The sequence below is a fragment of the Rana temporaria genome, chromosome 2 (assembly GCF_905171775.1).
Source record: "Rana temporaria chromosome 2, aRanTem1.1, whole genome shotgun sequence".
Taxonomy (NCBI): domain Eukaryota; kingdom Metazoa; phylum Chordata; class Amphibia; order Anura; family Ranidae; genus Rana; species Rana temporaria.
The window spans coordinates 363895611-363920358 of NC_053490.1; the positions used below are offsets into that span (position 1 = coordinate 363895611).

At 43.1% G+C, this 24748-nt stretch overlaps 1 protein-coding gene across 1 annotated transcript in view; it reads left to right on the forward strand.

The window, feature by feature from the left end:
- Positions 1-24748, forward strand: part of SORT1 (sortilin 1) — a 132457-nt gene that overhangs the window by 41923 nt on the left and 65786 nt on the right. Inside the window, exons 2-4 of the mRNA XM_040337651.1 lie at positions 3048-3104; positions 10327-10400; positions 14447-14549. Coding sequence (XP_040193585.1) covers positions 3048-3104; positions 10327-10400; positions 14447-14549 — 234 coding nt within the window. The remainder of the gene's footprint in view (positions 1-3047; positions 3105-10326; positions 10401-14446; positions 14550-24748) is intronic.

Consider the following 24748-nt stretch of genomic DNA (forward strand, 5'->3'; position numbering starts at 1 on the left):
TCACCTCTGCGGTTTTTAGTTTTTTCCCCGATAAACAAAATTAGAGCGACAATTTTGAAAAAAATGAATTTTTTTTTTTTTTTTACTTTTTGCTATAAAAAATATCCCCCCAAAAAAAATATATATATATATATATATATATATATATATATATATATATATATATATATATATATATATATATATATATATATATATATATATATATATATAATATAATATAATATAATATAATATAATATAATATAATATATAATTTTTTTTTTTGTTTTTTTTTTTTTTTTTTTTTTTTGGTACTGCGACATTATGGCGGAACAGTAGTAAAAAAGTATACTGCGCTCGTTTGGAAAACCAGAGTGAAAAAGCTGCAACCAAAAGATGTTGTACTACATCAAACAATTTATAAATAAAGAAAAAGTCGCGCTGTGTGCTGAAAACGGCTACCCAAAGGTCAAATTAAACAAAATAATAGTGACTGTAAGTGAATAAACTGATCAATAATTGAATCAAATGTAATACATTAAATGCATAATATACCAGTGAACAGTGATCCAATATAGAGTCCACCATATAGGAAAGAAAGTTCATAAGTATAGTCTCCCAAGTGAAAAGGTCATCAAAACATCCCAGGAAAAAAGGTGATGAGAGAGGCACTTCCAACAAGGTCACTCACTGCCTCTTACCGAATTTAAATGATCTCTAAATTATAGGAGATCAAATACAGCATAAACGATGATATCCTTGAAAGGTTTATCCAGCTCAGAATGGTGGATGGTCTCAATCGGTATGCCAACACGGGATGTACATGGAAAGGAAGAGGGGACTCGCATAGTGTAAAATCCTCAAGTTTAATACGTAATAAAAGGAATTGCACTTGCATCAAGTCAGTAGATGTAAAGCATCCAGTAAAATCTGCCGGCCGGCTTTCAAAAACAAACAGCCCGTATCTTTCGGGTCAGATCACAAAGCGCGGTGACGTCAGAACGTCGCCTCCCTACGTTTAGTCATTTGCGACTGTTCACTGATTTTTACATGTATATTATGCATTTAATGTATTACATTTGATTCAATTATTGATCAGTTTATTCCCTTTCAGTCACTATTATTTTGTTTAATTTAACATTTGGGTAGCTGTTTTCAGCACACAGCGCCAATTAAACCATATTAGCGCGACTTTTTCTTTGTTTTAGACATTATGGTGGACATTTTTGGGACCATTGGCATTTTTAAAGCGCCTCCCTATTGGCTGCTGGGAGAGATGACGTATAGCTACGTGATCTTGCCCAGCAGAGCCGACCTGCCGCCGTATAACTGCGGCGGCTGGTCGGCAAGCAGTTAAAATGTTAATTTTTTTTAACCACTTGCTGACTGCTGTCACTACATATACAGGTACGTTGCTTTGAAATTTGCACCATGCGGGCACGCACCCGCCGTAAGCTCCGTGACCCTGCCCGCGGACTCTGTCCACCGGTGTCCTGCGATCGTGTCACGCAGTGGATGCCATTGTAAACAAGGCATCTCCCTGTTCTGCCTATTGACAGTACACTGATAGTCTGCTCCCTGTTACCGGGAGCAAAGATCAGTGTCGTGTCACAGGTAGCCCAGCCCCCACACAGTTAGACTCACTCCCTAGGACACACCTAACCCCTTCCTCGCCCCTAGTGGTTAACCCCTTCCCTGCCAGTGTCATTTAAACAGTAATTGGTGCATTTTTATAGCACTAATCGCTGTATAAATGACTGGTCGCAAAATGGCGTCAAGTGTCCGCCGCAATATCGCAATTAGGGTTGTCCCGATACTAGTATTGGTATCGATACTGAGCATTTGCGCGAGTACTTGTACTCATGCAAATGCTCCCGATGCTTCAGCCAATACTTTTTTTTTTTCCCCCAGAGGGAGAGGGGGCGGAGAGAGTGGAGCAGAGCAGTCCCCCCGCCCCTAATTGATCAGCGGCGGGGAACATTACAGCTTTCATTTGAATAGCTGTGTGTTTCTCCGCCACGCCTTGTCATGTATAGACACTCCCCCTTGTCCGGGCACTTGGATAGACAGATCACCCGTCCCAGGATATATAACTTTTGCGCAAACCAATCAAAAAAATATCTCTATAATAATCTCTATCTATCTCTATAATAATCTCTATCTATCTCCCACTCTTGCGAAAGTATTCGGCCCCCTTGAACTTTGCGACCTTTTGCCACATTTGAGGCTTCAAACATAGATATAAAACTGTAATTTTTTTTGAAGAATCGACAGCAAGTGGGACACAATCATGAAGTGGAACGAAATTTATTGGATATTTCAAACTTTTTTAACAAATAAAAAACTGAAAAATTGGGCGTGCAAAATTATGGTCACTCTGCTGACCAATAAATGCCTGCCATTGGATGGATGCCCACTCCAGGTGTGTGTGTGTGTGTGTGTGTGTGGTTTTATTTTTTTTTGTACAAACTGCTACAATGGCCACAATATGCAGCAAGTTCAGAAGGGGTGACCAGGATATTTGGAGTTGGTTAACCTTTGCATTTTAAGTGAACTTGCTCCTTGCAACTCCAGTATCTGTCCCTAAAATACTGCCACTATATACCTTTTTGGATGATCTGTATACCACGGTTACATCATAAACTGCAAAATTTCTTCAGCGCTGAGCGTTCAGGAAGGTGGAGTTTTTTTTTTTTTTTTTCACTGCAGCCTGTACACACGCCCACATGTGTGATGTCAATATGTGACCTGGCTATCTCTGAAAACAAGAAACTGTTCTCTTCAGCAAAAAAGACACAACTGAGCATGTGCAGGTATTGCCTGTGTGTTAGCTGGCCTTCCCCAGATAGACAATGCAGGAGGGGGAGGATAAAACTGTCTTTTTACACAATGCAAAGGATTAACCCCTTAAGTTCCACAGCGAGTATAACAAGCATGCTATGCTGCATATACTGACTGATTTTACTTTTGTGGGTTTAGTAAGACTTTAAGGCTGTTGTGTTGTGTTGTGTAATATTTTATTTAAAACTAAACTGACTTTTTTTTTTTTTTGCTATTGCATGCAGGCCACCTTTGATACAAGTATAGAACTGTCTTTGGTCTGGGTTGGCGATGGATCAGGGGTAAGTGATTGATTGTATTCATATATGCATTTTTTTTTTTTGTTTTTTGTTTTTTGTTTTTTTTTTGTTTTTGTTTTTTGTGGGAGGGAAAAAAAAATCAACAATTATGGTAACTTCACAAGCTTCTGTTACTGGCATATTTAGATTTATGACTTCTAGGAGGGAAAAACAAACGAATATATACTGTACTGTTACCAATCACAAGCCTAAAGTCCTACAAATGTAGATCTTAATTTACCAGTAGATCGCGTTCTGGTCTTGCTGACCTGCCATTCCAGAGCATCAAACAGTGCAATGCAGAGGGAATTTTGTGAAGTTGAAGCTGTAGTAGGGAGCAAGAGCCACATAAGCCGATGTCTCCTCTGTAGTGCTGGCTCCTGTCCTAATGCAGAGTGTTATCAACTGCACTCCACCTCCTCTTCAGAGTGGTGCCAGCAGCAGGAAAGAAAAGCTCTTTAGGTCAGTGTGAAGCAAGACACTGGGCATAATGGTATAGGGCTGCAGTTTACCCACACCGCGGGTTCAGGCAGTGTACCTGCAGATTTCCTGCGGGTTTCTGTACTTAGCCATAGACTTCTATTATATCCTGCGGGTTTGGTGCACTTTTTGAATGCAGGAGTTTTGATGCACTTTTGGAAATTGGTCCACACCTGCAGGATATAACAGTTAGTGGCTAATCGTAGCTAACCTAAGAAAGTGGCAAAAGCACCGCCATGTGAAAGCAGCCTTGTAAGCGTCTCAGAACAGTAAGGGTCCATATATAATTTGCAGTTTGGGAAGTGCTGAAACCCCATAGTTAAATTGTATTTTTAGCGCACCCCGTTTTAGATGCAGTAACCAGGGGTGTACACATGTCAGACGCAGCAGGAGTTATACGCCCTGTCATGGTTGGTGGGTGTAGCACCTGCCAAGCGTGACTCATTCAAGTGAATGAGGCCGTTCTGCAAGTGCCCTGCAACCTTGTGCAGTACAGCAAACAAGGGGTTTAATCAGGCAGTGTTGTGTTGCTTTCTCACCACTATCTTAACCCTTTGGACCCCGCAGAAGCTTGCAGTTGCAGGGCACTTGCAGAGTGGCCCCATTTACTTGAATAGGTTGGGATTGGTAGGTCAGTAGCACCCACCAAAAGCAACAGGGGCTTTAATTCATGCTGCAGCATGTTTACACCTTTTTGTAATGAGGCAAATGGAGGTTTAAATCTGATGTGATGAGGCGACATTGTGATCTTTGACTTCTCGTGGTGTTCAGGTAGACCTCCCCCTTTGGTTGCCTACCCCTGGTGTAGAGTTCTATAGTATATTTAGTATATGTGTCTCTAGATAGTTAGAGCTTAGTAGGTAACAGTGCTAATTGAACTAACTTTTGAATACCCTATGAGACACTTCTTCTAATTTTTTAATTTAGAAATCATAAAAGTGAATCAATGCGGTTTGTTTTCTACATCCTTATGTGTTTTTCACTAGTAGCCCATGGTTGCGGATAAAAAGCTCTTAGTAAATACAGCCAAAGACCCAGCATGTAGCAATGACAAGAGTGGCTTGAATGTTAATGACTTTTCCAGGCAGTACTGACGGTCCCAGTTACCAGCTGGCACAAGAATGGTCTTTAGTGAGCATTTAAATCATTCCATTTTTAAACTACAAGAGGTTAGTGTGTGTGTGTGTGTGTGTGTGTGTGTGTTGTGTTGTTTTTTTGTTTGTTTTTTCGTACGTGTGTGTCTGGGACCATAGGATAATACTGTAGCATAGTGGTATTTGATTTTAGACAGGAGTGGAAAATGTAAAAAGGAAATTAAATTTTATATTTGATCCATTTTGATCTTTAGCCTAAGATTCTCACTTCTAGTAGGTCAGATGTCCACCAATTATGTGGTAAGTGAGTTTGACAAGTCCTCCACAGAAATCGGTCATATAATTTATTTACTATTGTGGGCGAAATATAAATAAATACAAATATGGACTTTGTAGACCCCTGCAGCAACACCAATCAAGGTATAAAAGATAGTTTTATTAGATTCCATATATAGGCAATTTAAAATCCAACATCCCTAAATATAACTGCACGCTAACATAGGAGGAGGAAGATCACCTTGTAAAATATACAATTTACAGGTGTAGTTCAGAAATGGGAAGTTTCACTATCCTTTGTATGGTTGCTCCACTTCCTCAGGAGCCTGTGCAGATGTGTAGTATTTGTCATTAAAATTGTCATGACGCTGTAATATGTAAGTTACAAGAATAACATCTGTGAAAACCATCCCATGGCAGGCGTGGGAGCATACACCCATAAATGGCTCAAATGTTTCTTGTACAAAGGGTTTTATTGAAAAGAGACATCAATAAACAAAAACAAATACAAAGAGAAAAATAAAGATAAAACAGCGATGGACACACCATAAGCTATCAATCATCAGAACAGATAGTCCGTAAACCTGAGAGTAATCCGACTTCCAGGGGTCCAAGGCGAATCCTGAGGACCGGCAATAAAACGTTCCCTTTAGAGGTGGCCTGCTAAATTAACCTAATGATGGCTTAGGTAACATGCCGGCTAACACGCCGGAGTAACTATAGAACTTAAAAGCAAAGTTGCTATACAATATGCAACGGTACAAAAAAAATAAAAAAATTTAAGATAGTACATAAAATAACAGAAAAAAACACAAAAAAATCAAAATTCTAGCAGGCACATAGCAGAGGATATCTGTTTTTCAAAGTATAAAACAAATAATGCATCCCGCGTCCAGGGCCGACAGGACCGAGCCTGAGGGCCCAAGCCGCATAGAAAGGGAGGTTTGAAAAGAGAGAAAGTCAACTACATAAGGCGCATGAGCAAATGGCAATAAAGAGAAAGAGGAAAAGAAATAGAGAAAAGTAAATAGAAAAAAGAAAGAAAAATAGAAGGAAAAAGGAAGAGAAAAAAAAAGGGGGGATCCACGGGGCGGGGGGAACAGAGACCTATCAAAGAGAAAGTAGTGTTGGATTAAATCGTGAAGGGTGGTTGTTAGCCACCCAGGGTTGCCACACCCTGAAAAATTTATCGTGGGCAGGGCTTTTTTTCTGGGGGAACTTGGGGGAACTCAGTTCCACCACCTTAAGCTCAGACCCTTTGGTGCCTGCTCACTACAATTACTTGTAAACACAGAAGTCTGGTTTCTGTGTTTACAAATGACAGCTCTGCACTCTGTGTGTAACCCCCTAAACTCTGCACTCTGTATGTAATGCAATTCTGGTATTTAATGCCTCTTTAAGACCCTTCTACTGTTTTTTAAATCTGAACGGGGTCGTGGTTGAGTTCCTGCACCTATTTTCTGAGAAAAAAAGCTCTGATCGTGGGTATCTGCTAACACAGCAGTAAGTTTCTCATTTACCATAATATCATTAATGCAGTTTTTAACTGCTTCAAAACTGAGAACCAGGGTCTTCCAGGCCCTTGCAATGATCAAATGGCTCAAATGTTTCAATCCCAGGTCTGAGGTAAGGATCAGTATTTTGTGTGTATATATGGAAAGTAATAATAGACAATGGGCCGGTTCAAGTGAGCCTAGATTGCTCGGCACCATATACAGTGGAGCTTTACAAATTCAGAGGACAAAAGAATACCTCGTACAGGGCACCAACGGGAAGCACTAGTTGCCATGCCTGACCAAAATGAGACCCCCCCCCCCTATTCTAAAAGCATCACATACCGGGGGAACAGGAGATCCGTTTGACACATTGTGCGCAGTGACTGTTTTTTTTCCCGCACTATAAGAACTCCCGTCACTGCTAGGACACAAGGAAAACTATTCACACGGCAACGCAGCCTTGAGCTTCGCTGCAGTGATCTGTGATACAATGCTAACCTGATGCATTTTATTGCAGGGTTCCGAGCAGGTTTGCATGTCGCTGCAGAACAGTGACATGAAGGAAGTGTCACTGTACACCTCAAAGTTGGGGGGGCGCAGGTTCACTGCAGCCAGGGTGCTCAGCTGTTTCACAGTAAACCGCTGCAGTTTACTGTGAGCAGTTATCCATTTTTATATGTGAATGGCCCTTTACAGTGTTTCTGATATTTTTTGTTTATTTTTTTTTTTTTTGTTTCACTCAGTCATACCCTTTTCTGCATGCACTGCTCACCATGCATTGTCTGCCAACAGTAATCTCTTCAACCTTGCCGTTGTTTTAGAATGGGCACACTACTTCTTGGTATTTAATAAAAGCATGGAGGCAGACTTAAAAAAATTGGATACCAAAGGAATAAATCCAAGATGGTGCAATTTCAACACTTCTTTATACAAATCCGTGAAGGTAACGTCATCATGCAGAGAGCTCACTGTCTCTGGTGAGGCAATTTGCATGAAGCTGGACTACCATTCGATGGGTATGCTAAAGGTGATTTACAAGCGTAAGGCTGGCTAAAGACTGTTTTAATCTCAGGCAGGACCCGGCTAAGATTCATATAGTGTATGGGCAGGCTGAATGTACCAAGTTGATCGATCAACCAGCCTGCTGGATATACAACCAGTCTGCCAGACCGGCTAGCAATAAATCGTGTCTTCTCCTGGAAGGGATGGCTTCCTCCGCCTGGAGCAGACAATTGCTGGGCGGGAGAGATTCCCCATCAGCACTGGTGGCTGCAGGAAAGAAATTCGCACCATTTACAGGAGCACCGGGCTGAGTTCAAATCACTTTATTTGGTGTACATACAGTGCTTTGAAAAAGTATACATACCCCCTTGAAATTTCCAAAATTTGTCATGTTGCAACCAAAAACGTGTATGTGTTTTATTGGGTTTTTATGTGATAGACCAACACAGTGTCACATAATTGTGAAGTGGAAGGAAAATGATAAATGGCTTTCAAATTTCTTTTACAAATATCTGAAAAGTGTGGCATGCATTTGTATTCATCCACACTAATTTAATTCTTTTGTAGAACCACTTTTCGCTGCAATTACAGCTGCAAGTCTTTTTGGGGATGTCTCTACCAGCTTTGCACATCTAGAGTTACATTTGTGCCTAGTCTTCTTTGCAAAATGGCGCAAGCTCTGTCAGATTGAAGGAGAGCATTTGTAAACGGCAATTTTCAAGTCTTTCCACAGATTCCTAATTGGATTTAGGTCTGGACTTTGGTTTAGATCAAAAGCATATTTATGTGTTCGAATGGCCCAATCTATTGTGGCTCTGGCTGTATGTTTAGGGTTGTTGGCCTGCTAGAAGGTTAACTTTCTCCCTAGACTCAAAGTCTTTTGCAGACTCAAACAGGTTTTCTTCTAAGATTGCAAAGCTGGTAGAGACATGCTCAACAACACTTGCAGCTGTAATTGCAGCGAAAGCTGCTTCTACAAAGCATTGACTCAGGGGGGCTGAATACAAATGCACGCCACACTTTTCAGATATTTATTTGTATTTGGCTCCATCCATCTTCCCATCAACTCTGACCAGCTTCCTTGTCCCTGCTGAGGAAAAGCATCCCCACAACATGTGGCCACCACCATGTTTCACAGTGGGAATGGTGTGTTCAGGATGATGTACATGGTTGGTGTTCCACCACACATAGCTTTTTTTGCTTTTAGGCCAAAAAGTTCAGTTCTGGTCTCATCTGACTAGGGCACCTTCTTCTATGTTTTATGTCCCCCCACATTGCTTCTCGCAATCTGCAAACAGGACTTCTTATGGTTCTCTTTCAACAATGGCTTTCTTGCCACTCTTACAAAAAAAGGCCAGGGTTGTGGAGTGCACAACTAACAGTTGTCCTGTGGACATATTCTCCCACCTGAGCTGTGGATCGCTGCAGAGTTACCATGGGCCTCTTGGCTGTTTCTCCGATTTAATGCTCTCCTTGCCTGGCCTGTCAGTTTAGGTGGATGGCCACGTTTTGGTAGCTTTGCAGTTGTGCCATACTCTTTCCATTTTTGCATGTGTGAGGGGTTAGCTCGGTAGCGGGGTGTGTGACCCCTTGGATGGGTTCACCACACACTAAATTTATACAGACTGGCAGTCGAAGACGGTTGAAAACAACGTTTTTGGTTTATTTTTCCATCTTGTTGGAAAACCATTGCAAGCATCCAAACCACATAAACAAAATCAAACATAAAATAAATCCTAGCCACTCTGGGCGTCTACCTTCCACACAGGAACCTTCCACACAGGAACCTATCTAATGAAGTCTAACACAGCCTACTGCTGGGTAGACAGTGCTGGTCATACAGCACAAAACAATAGTCTTTTGATTTTTATCACACAGAAAAATCAATGGTCTTCTCACCTCCACCGAAGACCTTCTGGCACTGCTCTCCTACTCACACAGCCTTAGGAGTGATGCAGCCCATTAGTGGTAATCCTTTGGACTACTTATAGAGGCCTTAATTGCCTCATCGTGAACAGCTGGAGTCTTTCAACGCCCTTAGACCTTGTCTGGCTATTTCTCGCAGCCGACGCCTAATAATGATTAGTGTATTGTCTAAGCAAGGCAGAAATGTATGTCCCGTTTGTGACAACACCCACAGATTTACCTGACTTCCTGTCACACATGATGGAGTGAACAGTGCTCTTTGAGATGTTCACAGCTTGGGATATTTTTTCACAACCTATTCCTGCTTTAAACTTTTCCAACTTTATCCCTGATCTGTCTGGTGTGTTCCTTGTCCTTCATGCTGCTGTTTGTTCACAGAGGTTCTATAACAAACCTCTGAGGGCTTCACAGAACAGCTTTAGTTATACTGAGATTAAATCGCACACAGGTGGACTCTATTTACTAACTGGTTCCAATAGATTTAGGGGTATCAGAGTAAAGGGGGCTAAATACAAATGCATGCCACACTTTTCAGATATATTTTATTTGTAAATCAAATTCAAAACTATTTTAATTTTTTTTCCTTCCACTTCAATTATGTGCTTCTTTGTGTTGGTCTATCACATAAAATCCCAATAAAATACATTTACGTTTCTGGTTGTAATGTGACAAAATGTGGAAAATTTCAAGGGGTATGAATACTTTTTTTTTTTTTTCTTTTTCTTTTTTTTCAAGGCACTGTACAAAACCTCCATTGTGACAATCGTCTCTAGCCAGAAAAGCTGCTACAGTTTCCTATACAATAAGACACCTTGTTTCTGCCAAGATGTTTCATCTACACTAATTTAAGCCCAATGCATTTTTTTTTTCCATTGATGTTTTGTATCAATATATCGTATATATTTTGTAAGGGTTTTGAATGCCATAAAGACCTTATTTGTTCTATTTTAGGTGGTTCTTGTCCTAACTACTTTCAAGCTTCCATTCATTATCGTTGAATACGGACAGTCAAAGCTGTACAGGAGGTGAGTTATACTTCTGTCTTCATCATTTTTAATATTTAGAATTCTTGTACTTTTGGTGGTACATGATGGCATGAAAGCAGTGCTCGTCTCTTATTTTTCTTTTGCCTCAAGATCCCCTCTGCGGAGGTCTGTGGGCTTAACCCTTGTGTTGTGTAGTTCCCACTATTAGTGCTGCTCCCCCCTTTTTATGCAGGAAAAATATATGCTCAATTCCATAACCGAAATAACAATGTTATTAAAAGTGATTGTGTAATATCGCAAACCTAATATTTAGGTTCAATCTATCAAAAACAAAACAATTGTGACACATTAATTTCAAGCTTCAGTGCCATGAATACAAACGCACATCTCACAATGACATGAGTAATATATAATCTGTACTGTGTTTAACACAGACTCCACAGTGACTCCATATACAATGTTATTGGTGTTCACTTCAACCACAATAACTCCTCCGCTGTGCAGGGCAGTGTCCCAGGTGTTAGATCGGTGGATATACCACTACTGCTCACTTATTACATGCTCGCCTCTGAGTGGACCTGTTCAATGTGTCCACCATGTAGATCTAAACCTGCTTTTTCACTCTACTCAAGGTCACCTGTGGGATTTGTGTATGTATTGTAGTTTGCTAAAAAGTTTTGATCGATACTGGAATTTGTCGCATGATGACTCCGCTCGACAGTCTTATTGATCACATGACCTGGAGCTAGGTGACGGTGGCCAAAGCTAAATACTGGCGTATTGTTTACATGTTACCATGAGAATGTTGCTCTCGATTTCCTGCATAGCGAAACAGTGACTGGCCCATGTACACCAAAACATTGCATGATGGACACAGATTATGTGCTAGAACATTATGCCACAATCACTCTGACCGTTGTATAGAAACCATGCATATGCTTATTGATTTGCTTACATTGTAAACTTATCCACCCAATCTTGATTATCACCATATTAAAAATTTCACCAGAAAAGAATAAATGGGTCCTAAAAATATAAATATTAAAAGCTTGAAGTTGCTACTACAATATTCATATCTAAAGTACCGGTACTATCCAAACTGTTTAAACTCATTAATGCCATCTTGTGGCCAAGGCTAGGTAATTGTCTGCCTTTCAGCTTGATACTCCCAAACTTTAAAAAAAATATTGCTACCCTATATGATGGCAATAATCAACATCCTTTTGTAATATGCATAAAAATTTTAAAACCATTTTTACACTAAAAACTAGTAATCCACTAATAAAGCCATTGGTATATTCCAGTTTGAGTTGTAGACCAACACCAACAGGATACAAATATCAACTTAGATTCGCATTGGCTCTAGCAGACCAGGCTGTTGTGGATCAGGGCCTAGCTGAAATGAACTCCTACTGGATAACCAACAAGCAGAACTCTTCCATCCCTGTGGTTTGGGACGCTTTTAGGGCCAACAGGCGTGGCTCCTTTGCTGCAGACATTGGGCGGGCCCATAAGGCATCTTAGTCCAGATTGGTGGATGCCGAGGGGGGCTTAGGGAGGTCAAGGCCACCTACTCTGCGCATCCTACCCCTGAGACGCATGCAGTTTGGCAAAACAAGGCCAGAGAGTTGGATCTGGTACTCCTGGAACGCACCCAGAAAAAGCTGCTGTATCAAAGTCAACGTACTTTTGAATTTGGTGACATAAAATAGTCGCCTGTTAGCCTATCTTTCTAGACCTGACTATTGGCCATGCAGCATTCCAAGAATTAAGAACTCAGAGGGAGTAATAGTAGCACAAAACAGAGTTGGTGGAGGCATTTGTTACATTTTACTCTTCACTATATTCTATTAGAGCGCATTACGCCATTGTGGAACTAGATGACTCCTCCCTTCCAATGGTACTTGACCCTCAGGCTTCATTGCTTGATGCTCCTTTAATGACTGATGAAATGGGGGCGGCCATCCAGTAATTTGCTAGAAACAAAACGCTGGGATTGGATGGATTTCCTATTTTAGAGAATAACTGATCCCAAATCTGCTTTGGGTATATAACTATGCCCTGAAGACGGGACAGCTTCCACTTTCTATGTCGGAGGCGCTAATTGTCCTCATCCCTAACCCCCATAAGGATCATCTTCTTTGTGAATCATATCGACCAATTTCGTTGATTTAACTCGGATGTAAAGATTTTGGCTAAAGTGCTTGCCAAGCGACTGAATACAGTTCTCATCACTCTTATTGGAGCAGACCAAACGGGATTCATCCCTTCCATTAACTTATGCTGACTCTTCACCAACCTGCAGGCTGTTTATGACTCTGTGGGATCTCTGGGCCATTTTGTCCCTGGATGCTCATAAGGCCTTTGACTCGGTCGAATGGCCATATCTATTAGAAGTCTTGGCTAAATTAGGATTTGGCAAGGATTTTTTTTTTTTTTTTTTTTTTAACATGGGTTACAATTACTGTATCCTAGACTTACTGCTAGATTGAGAGTGAATGCATCCTTATCCAACCCCTTAATTATACAGAGAGGTACCAGACAGGGGTGTCCCCTTTTGCTGCTGCTGTTTGTACAGGAAATGGAACCTTTTGCGGCGCTGATAAGGTCTAGTGGGGCAGTTTTAGGATTGACGCTTGGGGGTCTGAAGGAAAAGGTATATTTATGCGGACGATTTGCTCATATTTAGCAGACCTTCAGTCGTCTCTCCCTGCCCTACTGCATATTATCCAGAGGTTTTGTCACTTAGGTTTTTAGGTCAACTGGGACAAATCCCTTTGATTTATGACAGATCCGACAGCCTCAATCATATTGCCTCCCTCATGCCCACTGCGGATTGTCCATACTTTGTCGATATATCTGAGGATGTTGTATCAATTGTATATTTAGAAGAGAAGGATCAAAACAAATAGTTGCACCCAAGCACTAAGAACTGTCCCCAGTTACTTGCACACCCATAAGGGACCCCTACATACAAAAAAGTGTCTTTCTCTACTCATGTTGCATGTCATTTGTGCATGTGTGAGTGAGAGCAATAATTCTAGAAACAATATTTAGTTGACCTCTAAAGTGATGCTGGAAACATTGCCTATGAAATGTATAGAGTACTGAAGCTTGCTGGTGCACAATTTTAAAGCTTGATCTGTTGCGTATCTACTTACTCGTGCAACCTCCTCCTTTAATCATTTGATTTCCGGAAGGTTTTGGGGTTAAAAATGTTTTTATTGGTAGTATAAACAGCGTAACAATTATAAAATGGTGGCAGCGAGTGGGCCAAGTGGCTATCGCCTGCAGTGGTGCATGTGCTCTGAAACATCATAAACATGTTTCAAACAAAGGATAATAAGAGGGGGGGGTGGGAGAGGATAGGGAAAGCCAGGAATGGGGAAGGAGGAGGTAGAACAGAGGGAATCTGCTGGGAGAGCGTGGCGTAGAAAAGACATTAACTTGGCTAGTGAGGGCCGTCATTGTGCTATTAAAAAAAAGGTTGGACTGAGCGTGGAGCTCCGGAAGGTTTTAACCTTCATGACCAGGGCATTTCTTGCTATTTAGCGCTGTGCTACTTTAACTGACAATTGCGTAGTCATGCAACACTGTACGCAAATTAAATTTTATATAATTTTTTTTCACACAAATTAAACGCCAAACATTTTTAATTAGAAACAGTTTCTACTTTGTTATAAAACCAATAAAAACCTCAAAAATCAAATTTCTTCATAGGTGTAGGCCAAAATGTATTCTACTACATGTCTGGTAAGAAAAAAATCACAATTGGTGTGTATTAAAGAGCGGGGGCTGCCTCTGCAGTCTAGGATTGGCTGAGTGTGCGCTTGTGCCACTCTGTGAAAAGTGCTGGATCGTCAAGGCAGGGATGTCTTTGCGAGCTACCTGTCACCTGCCAGCAGTTGATGGGTGGCTCCCAATCGGTTGGTTGCCGACCCCCATTTTATATGGTTCCAGATATGGAGGATTTCAATTTATTTAGTCTATAGTGTGTGGTGTGTTTGTTTTTTTTTGTTTTTTATTTCTATTTCAACCTGGCTGTATGTAACATTTATAAATTGTTTTGTTTTTTTTCTTTCCAGTGAGGATTACGGTAAAACATTCGAAGACATAACTAATCTCATACAGAACACATATATACGCACAGAGTTTGGCATGGGTCTTGGTCCTGAGAATTCTGGAAGGGTAAGCCTGCAAACTGTTAAAGCATTATTAAACCCAAAAGCAAACTTTTCTTATATTGCAGCTTACCAATTCTTACATGTGATAGCTGCATGCATTTTTAATCTTTAAGGCATGCTTTATTTTTTTTTTACACGTTGTGCTCTTACCAGTAAGTCGGTTGTTTGGCGATGGCAAGAGATTGGAGAAACGGCCTTGCTGTCTTGTTTCTGACTCACTTCCTCTAGAAAATTTTCCCAGAATGCACTGGTTCCTAACAACTTTAACACATTCTAGGAGAATTCAATATCTAACGTCTATATACTGCAAAGCTATACCAGAAAGGGAACAGTAGGTGGCACCTGCGCTCTGCATATAACTAGCTGGTGTACATCAAGAAAACTCATGTTATTTTAACCACTTGCTTACTGGGCACATATACCCCCTTCCTGCCCAGGCAAAATTTCAGCTTTCGGCACTGCCTCGCTTTAAATGACAATTGCGCGGTCGTGCAATGTTGCTCCCAAGCAAAACATTTTTTCCCCACAAATAAAGCTTTCTTTTGGTGGTATTTGATCACCCTCTGCGGTTTTTATTTTTTGCGCTATAAACAAAAAAAGTGACAATTTTGAAAAAAAAAAAAACACTTTTTTGCTATAATAAATATCCCATTTTAAAAAAAAAAAAAAAAAAAAATGTTCTCAGTTTAGGCCGATATGTATTCTTCTACTTATTTTTGGTAAAAAAAAATTGCAATAAGTGTATAGTGATTGGTTTGCGGAAAAGTTATAGCGCCTACAAAATAGGGGACAGAATTGTGACTTTTTTTACTAGTAATGGCGGCGTTTTTTTTTTTTTTTAATTGGGACTGCGACATTATGGCAGACACATCGGACACTTTTTTGACACCATAAACGATTATACAGCGATCAGTGCTATAAATATGCACTGTTTACTGTATAAATGTGACTGGCAGGGAAGGGGTTAACACTAGGGGGCGAGGAAGGGGTTAAATGTGTTCCCTAGGAGTGATTAGAACTGTGGGGGGAGGGGACTGACTGGGGGAGGTGACCGATCTGGGTCCCTATGTACAAGGGACACAGCATCGGTCTCCTCTCTCTGACAGGACGTGGATCTGTGTGTTTACATACACAGATCCACGACCTTGTCTGTAACGGCCGATGTAACGGCGCGTGTATAAATGGAAGCAAAAAGGTATGGACAGCCGCACTCCGATAAATGTAAAAAAACAATAAAAGCCTTTAAGCCAGTAAAAAAACACTGCACAAACAGAGAAACAGCAAACGGTGGGATAATATAGCTGACGCGTTTCACATTGTTATACATTGCTTAGTCAGCTATGACAGGTGCCATTAATACAGGTAATGAGTGGAGGAAAGAGGAGCCTCTTAACCACTTAAGACCCGGACCAAAATGCAGCTAAAGGACCTTTCCCCTTTTTGCGATTCGGCACTGCGTCGCTTTAACTGATAATTGCGCGGTCGTGCGACGTGGCTCACAAACTAAATTGGCCTCCTTTTTTTCCCCCCACAAATAGAGCTTTCTTTTGGTGGTATTTGATCACCTCTGCGGTTTTTATTTTTTGCGCTATAAACAAAAATAGAGCGACAATTTTGAAAAAAATGCAATATTTTTTACTTTTTGCTATGATAAATATCCCCCAAAAATATATAACATTTTTTTTTTTTTCCTCAGTTTAGGCCGATAAGTATTTATTCTACCTATTTTTGGTAAAAAAAATCGCAATAAGCGTATATCGGTTGGTTTGCGCAAAATTTATAGCGTTTACAAAATAGGGGGTAGTTTTATTGCATTCTTATTAATTATTATTTTTTTTTTACTACCAGTGGCGGCGATCAGCAATTTTTTTATTTATTTTTTGACTGCGACATTATGGCGGACACTTCGGACAATTTTGACACATTTTTGGGACCATTGTCATTTTCACAGAAAAAAATGCATTTAAAATGCATTGTTTATTGTCAAAATAACAATTGCAGTTTGGGAGTTAACCACAGGGGGCGCTGATGGTTATGTGTGACCTGAAGTGTGTTTACAACTGTAGGGGGGTGTGGCTGTAGGTGTGACATCATCGATTGTGTCCCCCTATAAAAGGGATGACACAATCGATGCTGCCACCACAGTGAAGAACGGGGAAGCCGTGTTTACACACGGCTCTCCCCGTTCTTCAGCTCCGGGGACCGATCGGGTCTGCGAGTCCCACGGTCCCGGTCATGGAGCTTCGGACCGGGTCGTGGAAGCGCACTGCGGGCGCGCGCCCGCGACCCACGGCTGGGTACTAGTAGAGGACGTACCTGTAAGTACATGTGCCTATCTGCCGACGTATATGTACAGGAGGCGGTCCTTAAGTGGTTAAAGAAGAAGATACAGGTCTGTGAGGGCTTGAAATCTTATTTTCCACCATAATTTGCAAATAAATTCTTTCCAAATCAGACAATGTGATTGCCTGGATTTGTTTCCACATTTTGTCTTGTAGTTGAGGTATACCTATGATGACAATTACAGGCCTCTCATATTTTTAAGTGGGAGAACTTGTAAAATTGGTGGTTGACTAAATAATTTTTTGCCCCACTGTGTGTGTGTGTGTGTGTGTGTGTGTGTAGATAGAATATATCTATATCTATATCTATCTCTATATCAGGGCTCGACAAATCCCGGTCGCCATGGCGACTAGAAATAGCGTCCTGGCGACTTGGCTTGGAAGGTGGGGGGGGGGGGGGATATTTTTTTGTGAGCTGGCGCCATCTGGTGGTGAGTTGTTGGTATTAAAAGTTAAGCATTACAAGTTAAACAGCAATTCTAATGTCATTTTTCACTGCCATCTTCTTCCCTCTAATTAGAACCCCCAAACATTATATATTTTTTATCCTAACACCCTAGAGAATAAAATGGCAATCGTTGCAATACTTTCTGTCACGCCGTATTTGCGCAGCAGTCTTGCAAGCGCACTTTTTTGGGAAAAAATTACACTTTTTTTTAATTAAAAAATAAGACAACAGTAAAGTTAACCCAATTTTTTTTTTTTTTTTTTTTTAATATTATGAAAGATAATGTTGCGCCGAGTAAATTCATACCCAACATGTCACGCTTCAAAATTGCGTCCGCTCGTGGAATGCCGACAAACTTTTACCCTTTAAAATCTTCATAGGCGACGTTTAAAAAAAATCTACAGAATGCATGTTTTGAGTTAGAGGAGGTCCAGGGCTAGAATTATTGTTCTCGCTCTACCAATCGCGGCGATACCTCACATGTGTGGTTTGAACATCGTTTACATATGCGGGCGCTGCTCACGTATGTGTTCGCTTCTGCGCGCAAGCTCGTCGGGACGGGGTGCGTTTTCTGGCTCCTAACTTTTTTAGCTAGATTCCAAGCAAATTTGTCAAACCCTGGTGTGTGTGTGTATGTATGTATATGTATGTATATATGTGTGTGTGTGTGTGTGTGTGTATATATGCAGGGGGCACGCACCCCTAGTGGCCGCAGTGCAAAATCGCATAATACGTGATTTTGCGCAGCCGAGCCAACCTGCAGCCGTAAAACTACGGTGGGCGGTCAGCAAGAGGTTAACCTCTTGCTGACCAGCCACCACAGTTTTACTGCGGCAACATGACTCGGCTGGGCGAAACGACGTTGTGTTGCGTCTCTGTGCCCTGTGGCCACTAGGGGCGCGCCTCCGGAGGCACGCACGCGCATGAGCTGCTTGCCCCCCAGGAGCCGCGATCACTCGTGACAGAGTGAGAACCGGGAGCTGTGTGTGTGTGTGTAAACGCACAGTTCCCCGTTCTTTCAGGGGGAGAAATGACTGATCGTATGTTCATACTAAGTATAAACAGATCTGTCATTTCCCCTAGCAAGTCCCATCCCCCCTTCAGTTGGAACACAATTAACCCATTGATTGCCCCCTAGTGTTAACCCCTTCCCTGCCAGTGACATGTTTACAGTAATCGGTGCATTTTTATTGCACCGATTGCTGTAAAATTTTCAATGGTGTCAAGTGTCCGATCTGTCCGCCATATTGTTGCAGTCCCAAAAAAAAATCGCATTGCCGCCATTACTAGTAAAAAAATTTAAAATAAAAATTCCATAATTCTATTCCCTATTTTGTAGACGCTATAACTTTAGCGCCAACCAATCAATATAAGCTTGTTGCGAATTTATTATTATTTTTTTTGTATACCAAAAATATGTAGAAGAATACATATTGGCCTAAACTGAGGAAAATAGTATTTTTGAAAAAAAAATGGGATATTTATTATAGCAAAGTAAAATATTATTTTTCTCATCGTCCATGGACGGACACAGCTCCTTAAATCTTGACAAGTGGGTTATGTTCCCTGTTTACAGGAGAGGACTAGGCAGAAAAATGTTAGATAATTAAATACATGTTACATTAACAGAGTTGAACAGCCCCGCCCAGGGGGCGGTCCCTCCAGACATAACCCTCACTGCAGCCTCAGTTTCGTTCTGCCTAGCAAGGAGGACGTATGGCTCCCTTTGGGCCCAGCTCCCTGAGGAGAAATTTTATTTTACTTTTTCTTGAAGAATCTTCTTTCAACTGTCGGCTGAGAGACAGGCTGGATAATATAGATCCTTGTAGTCTACTCAGTCCGACCAGCAAGCGTGGGCACACCTTTGCAAAGAGGCTGGGTCTGCCACGCCATACCCCATGACTCCTGGGGTGGCTATTGAGCTTTGCTCCGAGGTCCACATATGACTGGGTTGTGGTGTTATCTCCCTCACAGTGGACCGGGCCGACAGCTACATCAATTGCGATTGTAGTTCTGTCAGGAATGCTTCAGCCGGACAGGTAAGTACAGTCCGTCCCGCTTCGGTGGGTTGGTACGGCTGGGGTACGGGGGTCCTCTTCTGCTCCTTTTGCCTTGCTGCATTGCTAACATTGCCTCTGTTGGGGGGGCCTTTCTGTGGGACTGTTATCTGGCCTTTGTTTTTTTCTTTTTTGTATGGGGTTTTCCTGTGAGGGTTTTTTCACTGTTAAAAAGCCCTAGGAGGCTTTTCCTGTTTAAATGCAGCATTTTGCCGCCATTTGGCCGACGCTGGCGCCATTTTTTGGGAGGTTTTTCAATTACAATGAAAACTCCCATTGGTGGCCATTTTGTCATAGCCGTGCTATGGCGCAGCTTACATTGCGGTCGGCCATTTTCCTGTGGCCGCGTTCTGAATGCTCAGCGGCCATCTTGGAGTAGTCCTAACCCCTAGTGCTGTATACGGCGCACATAGGTCCCTGCAGATGCCACACAGTTACCTCATGGTTTTTTTCCTCTTACACGCCATGTGCTGAGAGTGTATGGCATCACTGAGCAGTCTCCTCCCGAGGTGAGTCCCCTGGGTACCCCTGGTCAGCACAGCAAGTGGGTGAGATGCCCTGAATAGGGCTCTAGGAGCTTCTGTTTATTTGTAAGGACAGGTGTGCATACACCTACATATTATCCATACACACTATGTAAATATTATTAATATTTGGAGTCAGTATCTGGGTCCTTCCCCAACATGGTGGTGGTGGCAGCAGGTGTTGGCACCTGGGATTCCCACAAAGGTTTTATTGTTAGTCCTGGACACGTTTGTGCCAGGGTGGGGGTGGACTGTGGACGAGTGGTAAAAGAGTGCCCCCTTCCCCCATTATCCCCTGGGGGAATGCTCTGTTATGGAGCCATTGACCAGGTACCTGGGTAGTGTAAAAAAAAAAAAAAAAGGCATTTATGGGTGCGCTTCTCACTGCTGCAAATGAACTCTCTTAAGCTGGATAGTGCAGCTGGGTTTCCGCCGAGGTCTGTCTTATTTTGATCACACAGAAACCTGTGTAGGTTTTTTCCTTCTGTGCCCTTCTTTGCTAATTTCTAAGAGGCGGAATGAGAAAAGCCGCTGAAGGCTTTTGTAGTCCCTCACCGCCGGGCGGTTCAGTTCCCCTTTGAGGAGAGCCTTTTCAAAAGGTGGGCTTCTTCTCCGGTGGTGGACCCTCCCGGGTGTCATGTATAGGTGACCAATCTCCCTATTGCGGGAACCCCCGCTTGTATGGATCTGACTGATAGAAGATCCGAAGTACTGACCCGTTCCATGTTTACCATGCTGGGGTCTGACTTGCGGCCTATTGTGGCCACTACTCTGGGGTCTCAGTCAGAGAGTGAGCATTTTGCACCAGTCAGTGGAGGAGCACTGACTCTCTCCCGAAGATATTAGGCTAGCGGACCAGCTGGTCCAGGGCCTCATATAGGTCTGTGATGCTTCATTGAATGCTGCGCCCTTGTTATCCAGGGCTTCTGTTTCAGAACTGTTTTATGCACACGTGGTGTAGTGGTTAACTCCATTACTTGGCAGCAAGAGTCATTGGTTTGAATCCGGACACTGACGCCAATCTACCTGGAGCTTGCATTGTTGCTCCCTGTGTCTGCGTGGATTTCCTCCAAAGGCATGTGTGCATGCACCTACATAATATACATACACACTATGTGTGTGTGTGTGTGTGTGTGTGTGTGTGTGTGTATTTTTTATGGGCAACCCTCCCAGGCAATCAAAGGCCCAGCTGGGGGACTAATCCGTCCCTGGGTGCGTAAGCTGATCACGCCGGCACCCAAATCCTGCCAATGTATGTAGCCTTCCCTCCCTGTCTCTAGGTGGGAGGGGCAGCTTGCAGGTTCACAATTCGGTAAAACATCCCTGCTCTCCAACCAGTGGGTCTGCGAGGTGGTCTATTCGGAATACTAGATGGTGTTTCCTCCTATCCACAGAACAAAGTTCTTTCCTCGTGTCTTCCTCTCCCCGCCCGTCGGTCTGCTTTGGGCAGTGTGGGACTTGCTAAGCTGCGGGGTAATTTTGCCTTTCCTGTAGGACCAGAGGTTTGGGGTTTTCTATGGGCCTCAGGCCCTGAATACCTTTGAACGTCGGATAGTTCCGCATGGAATCTTTTCGGTGGGAGCTGCGCTCCATCCGGGGGACGTCCTGGCGTCCTCGGACATCAGGGACACATACATGCATGTCCCGTTTTGCGCATGTCAGTGTTTTTTCTGTGCTTCGTGATGAGAGAGGGTCTCTGTCTTTTGATCTGACGTCAGCACCATGAGTTTTTAGCTAGGAGCTCGCAATTATCCTAACTTTGTTGGGACAGCGAGGCTTTGCCTCATTGGCTACTTGGACGACTTTCTTCTGAGAGAAGCTCTTGTCTCAGACCTAGTGGATGTGTTATTCCCATTCAGACCCTCCGAAGATTCGGGTGGGTGTTAAAGGTTTAGACCAGAAGGTGTAGCTCAGTGTCAGCAAGCCTGCCTTCCATGTGTGCGACCCAGGGTTCAAATCCTGGGCATGCTAGGTTCCGACTCATAGTTGGAGTATCTAGGGTTGATCCAGACTCCTCAGTGGCAAAGGTCCTTCTTCCCCTGGAGAAATTGCAGACTCTTCAGTCTGCGGTGAATGTATTGGCATCACGCAATCGGTCTTCTCTCTGGGCACCTGCTAGTCCGGGGCCTGTGGGTAGCCTCCTTCGAGGCGGTACTGTATGCCCAGTTCCACACTTGGGTTTTCCAGGGGAAATACTGTCTAGGTGGTATAAATCTCTTGTCTCTGAAATCATCAGATTCTGGTGCGCCACCTAGTCAGAGTCTCTCTGAGTTGGTGACGGAGATCCCCACTCTTCGGTCCGGGAAGTTGTTTCTTCCTTCCAGTGGTCGGTGTTTACGACGGATGCCAGCCTCACGTGTTGTGGGGGTACCTGGGGGTCCAGTCGGCCCTGAGTCGCTGGACTGGCATGGACCTACGGCCACACCTCCCTGATTGTGCCCGCTCTCGTCTGGTCTCTACCCAGTGGGAGACCGCCTGGGAAATACCAGGTGCTGTCTACCGTTCATTGTCCTACTATTTTAGGCGATCAGGCTATGCTTCTCCTCCTCGTGGTCGAGGAGGTTGCAAGGTCATCCGATCTGGTTTTAGCTGGACAACGCCACGGCCCTGGCTTCGGTCTACCATCAGGTATACCGGCAGGCGGACTACTGGAGTCAGATGCTGGACGAGGGCGACTGGTCTTTGTGCTTGGGGTGTTTCGGCTCCCTTGCAGGAGGTGAGCCTCACAGGGCATGGGTCTCCTGGCCACTCGTCTCTACCATAAGGTTGTCGAAGTTAGTGGCCAGGTCTAGTGATCTGGTACAGACGCTGGTGACCCTGTGGGGTCTGTATCGGCGACCTTTTGCAGTTTTTCCATTGTAGTTTCTTCCTCGGCTGCTCCAGAGTGGAGGCTGAGGAGATCCCGATTATTCTAATCGCTCCAGATTGACCTTGGTACGTCAATATCGGGCGCCTGGTAGCGGAGGTACCCTGGTGGTTGCCAGGGCGGGAGGTCCCTCTGTGTCGAGGTCCCATACTTCCTCCTGTTTTACAGTCACTGAATTGCTTAACATGGCTATTGGAAGCCAGACTTTAAGTGACCGTGGTCTGTCCGACTCAGTCTTAACAATGCTGGGGAACGGTAGTCTTCTTCCGGAGGATCTACCGTTGCACCTGGCAGACCTACATCTTTTGGTGCGAAGGGATGAAGTGACGTCCATGGGCGTACTCGGTGTCCAGGGTCCTGCTGTTCTTACAGCTTGGAGTGGATCTAAACATTGATTAAAGCACCGTTTGGGGGCAGATTTCAGCCTTGGCTGTTTTTTTTCAGTGGCCTTTTTGCGGCCCGTTCCCTGGTGGGGCCCTTTTTGTGTGCAGGGGGTTAAGGGGCGGGCCCCATTTTCCGGTCACGGCACTTTCGACCAGGGCAATTGGTGCTTCCTGTGTTTTTTTTCCGACCTCATGCGTCGGTCTCACAGGTGTGTGAGGCGGCGACTTGCTCGTCCGTTCACGTTTTTTCCAGAATTTACATGGTTGCTGTGAGTGCATATTCTGATGCTTCTTTCGGCCGCTAGGTTTTGCAGGCGGCTGTTTAAAGTTGCACCTCCTCCGTTGAGGAGCTCTGCTTGTTTTGGAGTGAAGTTACAATTGGTTTTACTGATGCTGTTCCCACCCCTCGTTTTTTTGCCACTGCTTGGGGACATCCCACTTGTCAAGATTTAAGGAGCTGTGTCCGTCCATGGACGATAAGAGAAAATAGGATTTTTTTTTTGTACTCACCGTAAAATTATTTTCTCTGACGTCCATGAATGGACACAGCACCCACCCCTCCTTTTTAGGTTTGTACTGCTTGTTACGAACTGAGGCTGCAAGCTGCAGTGAGGGTTATGTCTGGAGGGACCGCCCCCTGGGCGGGGCTTTTCAACTTAATGTAACATGTATTTAAAGCGGGGGTTCCGTGGCAAAAACGTTTTTTTTTTTTAAAGATTATTCTCCTGCTGTTTAGATAGCAAATCGTTTACTCACCATTCCCGTTCTTGCAGCTGCCAGGATGTTAATTTCCCCGAAAAATATATTTTATAACAATGTAAGATGGACATTGCCATCTTAATTGTGGGCACTCTGAAGCCCTCCTGTATTTAGTTCGGGGATGCGGTGAGTTAAAATGGCTGAATTGTATCCGCCCTCGTCACATGACCGGCTGCAGAGTCATGTGACGTGTCAAATCTCCCGAGAATTCGACTCTTGCTGGTGAAAAACTCGTCATCAATCCCATCATTCAATGCGGCGATCGCCACACGCCCAGTCCCGTACAGTTGAAACCAGGAAGTGCCTGGATAAGGACACAGAAATAAGGTATGTAATCCTTTTAAAAAATTTTGAACTGCGAACTTGGAATATACATCCAGAGGACTATTGTTTAAGCAAAACTTATAAAATCGGGTGAACCTCCACTTTAATTATCTAACATGTTTCTGCCTAGTCCTCTGCTGTAAACAGGGAACATAACCCACTTGTCAAGATTTAAGAAGCTGTGTCCGTCCATGGACTCAGAGAAAAGGATTTTACGGTGAGTTACAAAAAGTCCTATTTGTTTTTTTCAAAATTGTCGCTGTTCTTTTGTTAGCGCAAAAAATAAAAACCGCAGAGGTGATCAAATACATCAAAAGAAAGCTCTATTTTTGGGGAAAAAAGGATGCAAATTTTGTTTGGGTACAATGTCGCAGGACCGCACAATTATCGGTTAAAGCGACGCAGTGCCAAACTGTAAAGTGCTCTGATCAGAAAGGGGGTAATATCTTCCGGGCTGAAGTGGTTAATGGCTGTGTTGAGTTATTTTGAGGGAACAGATA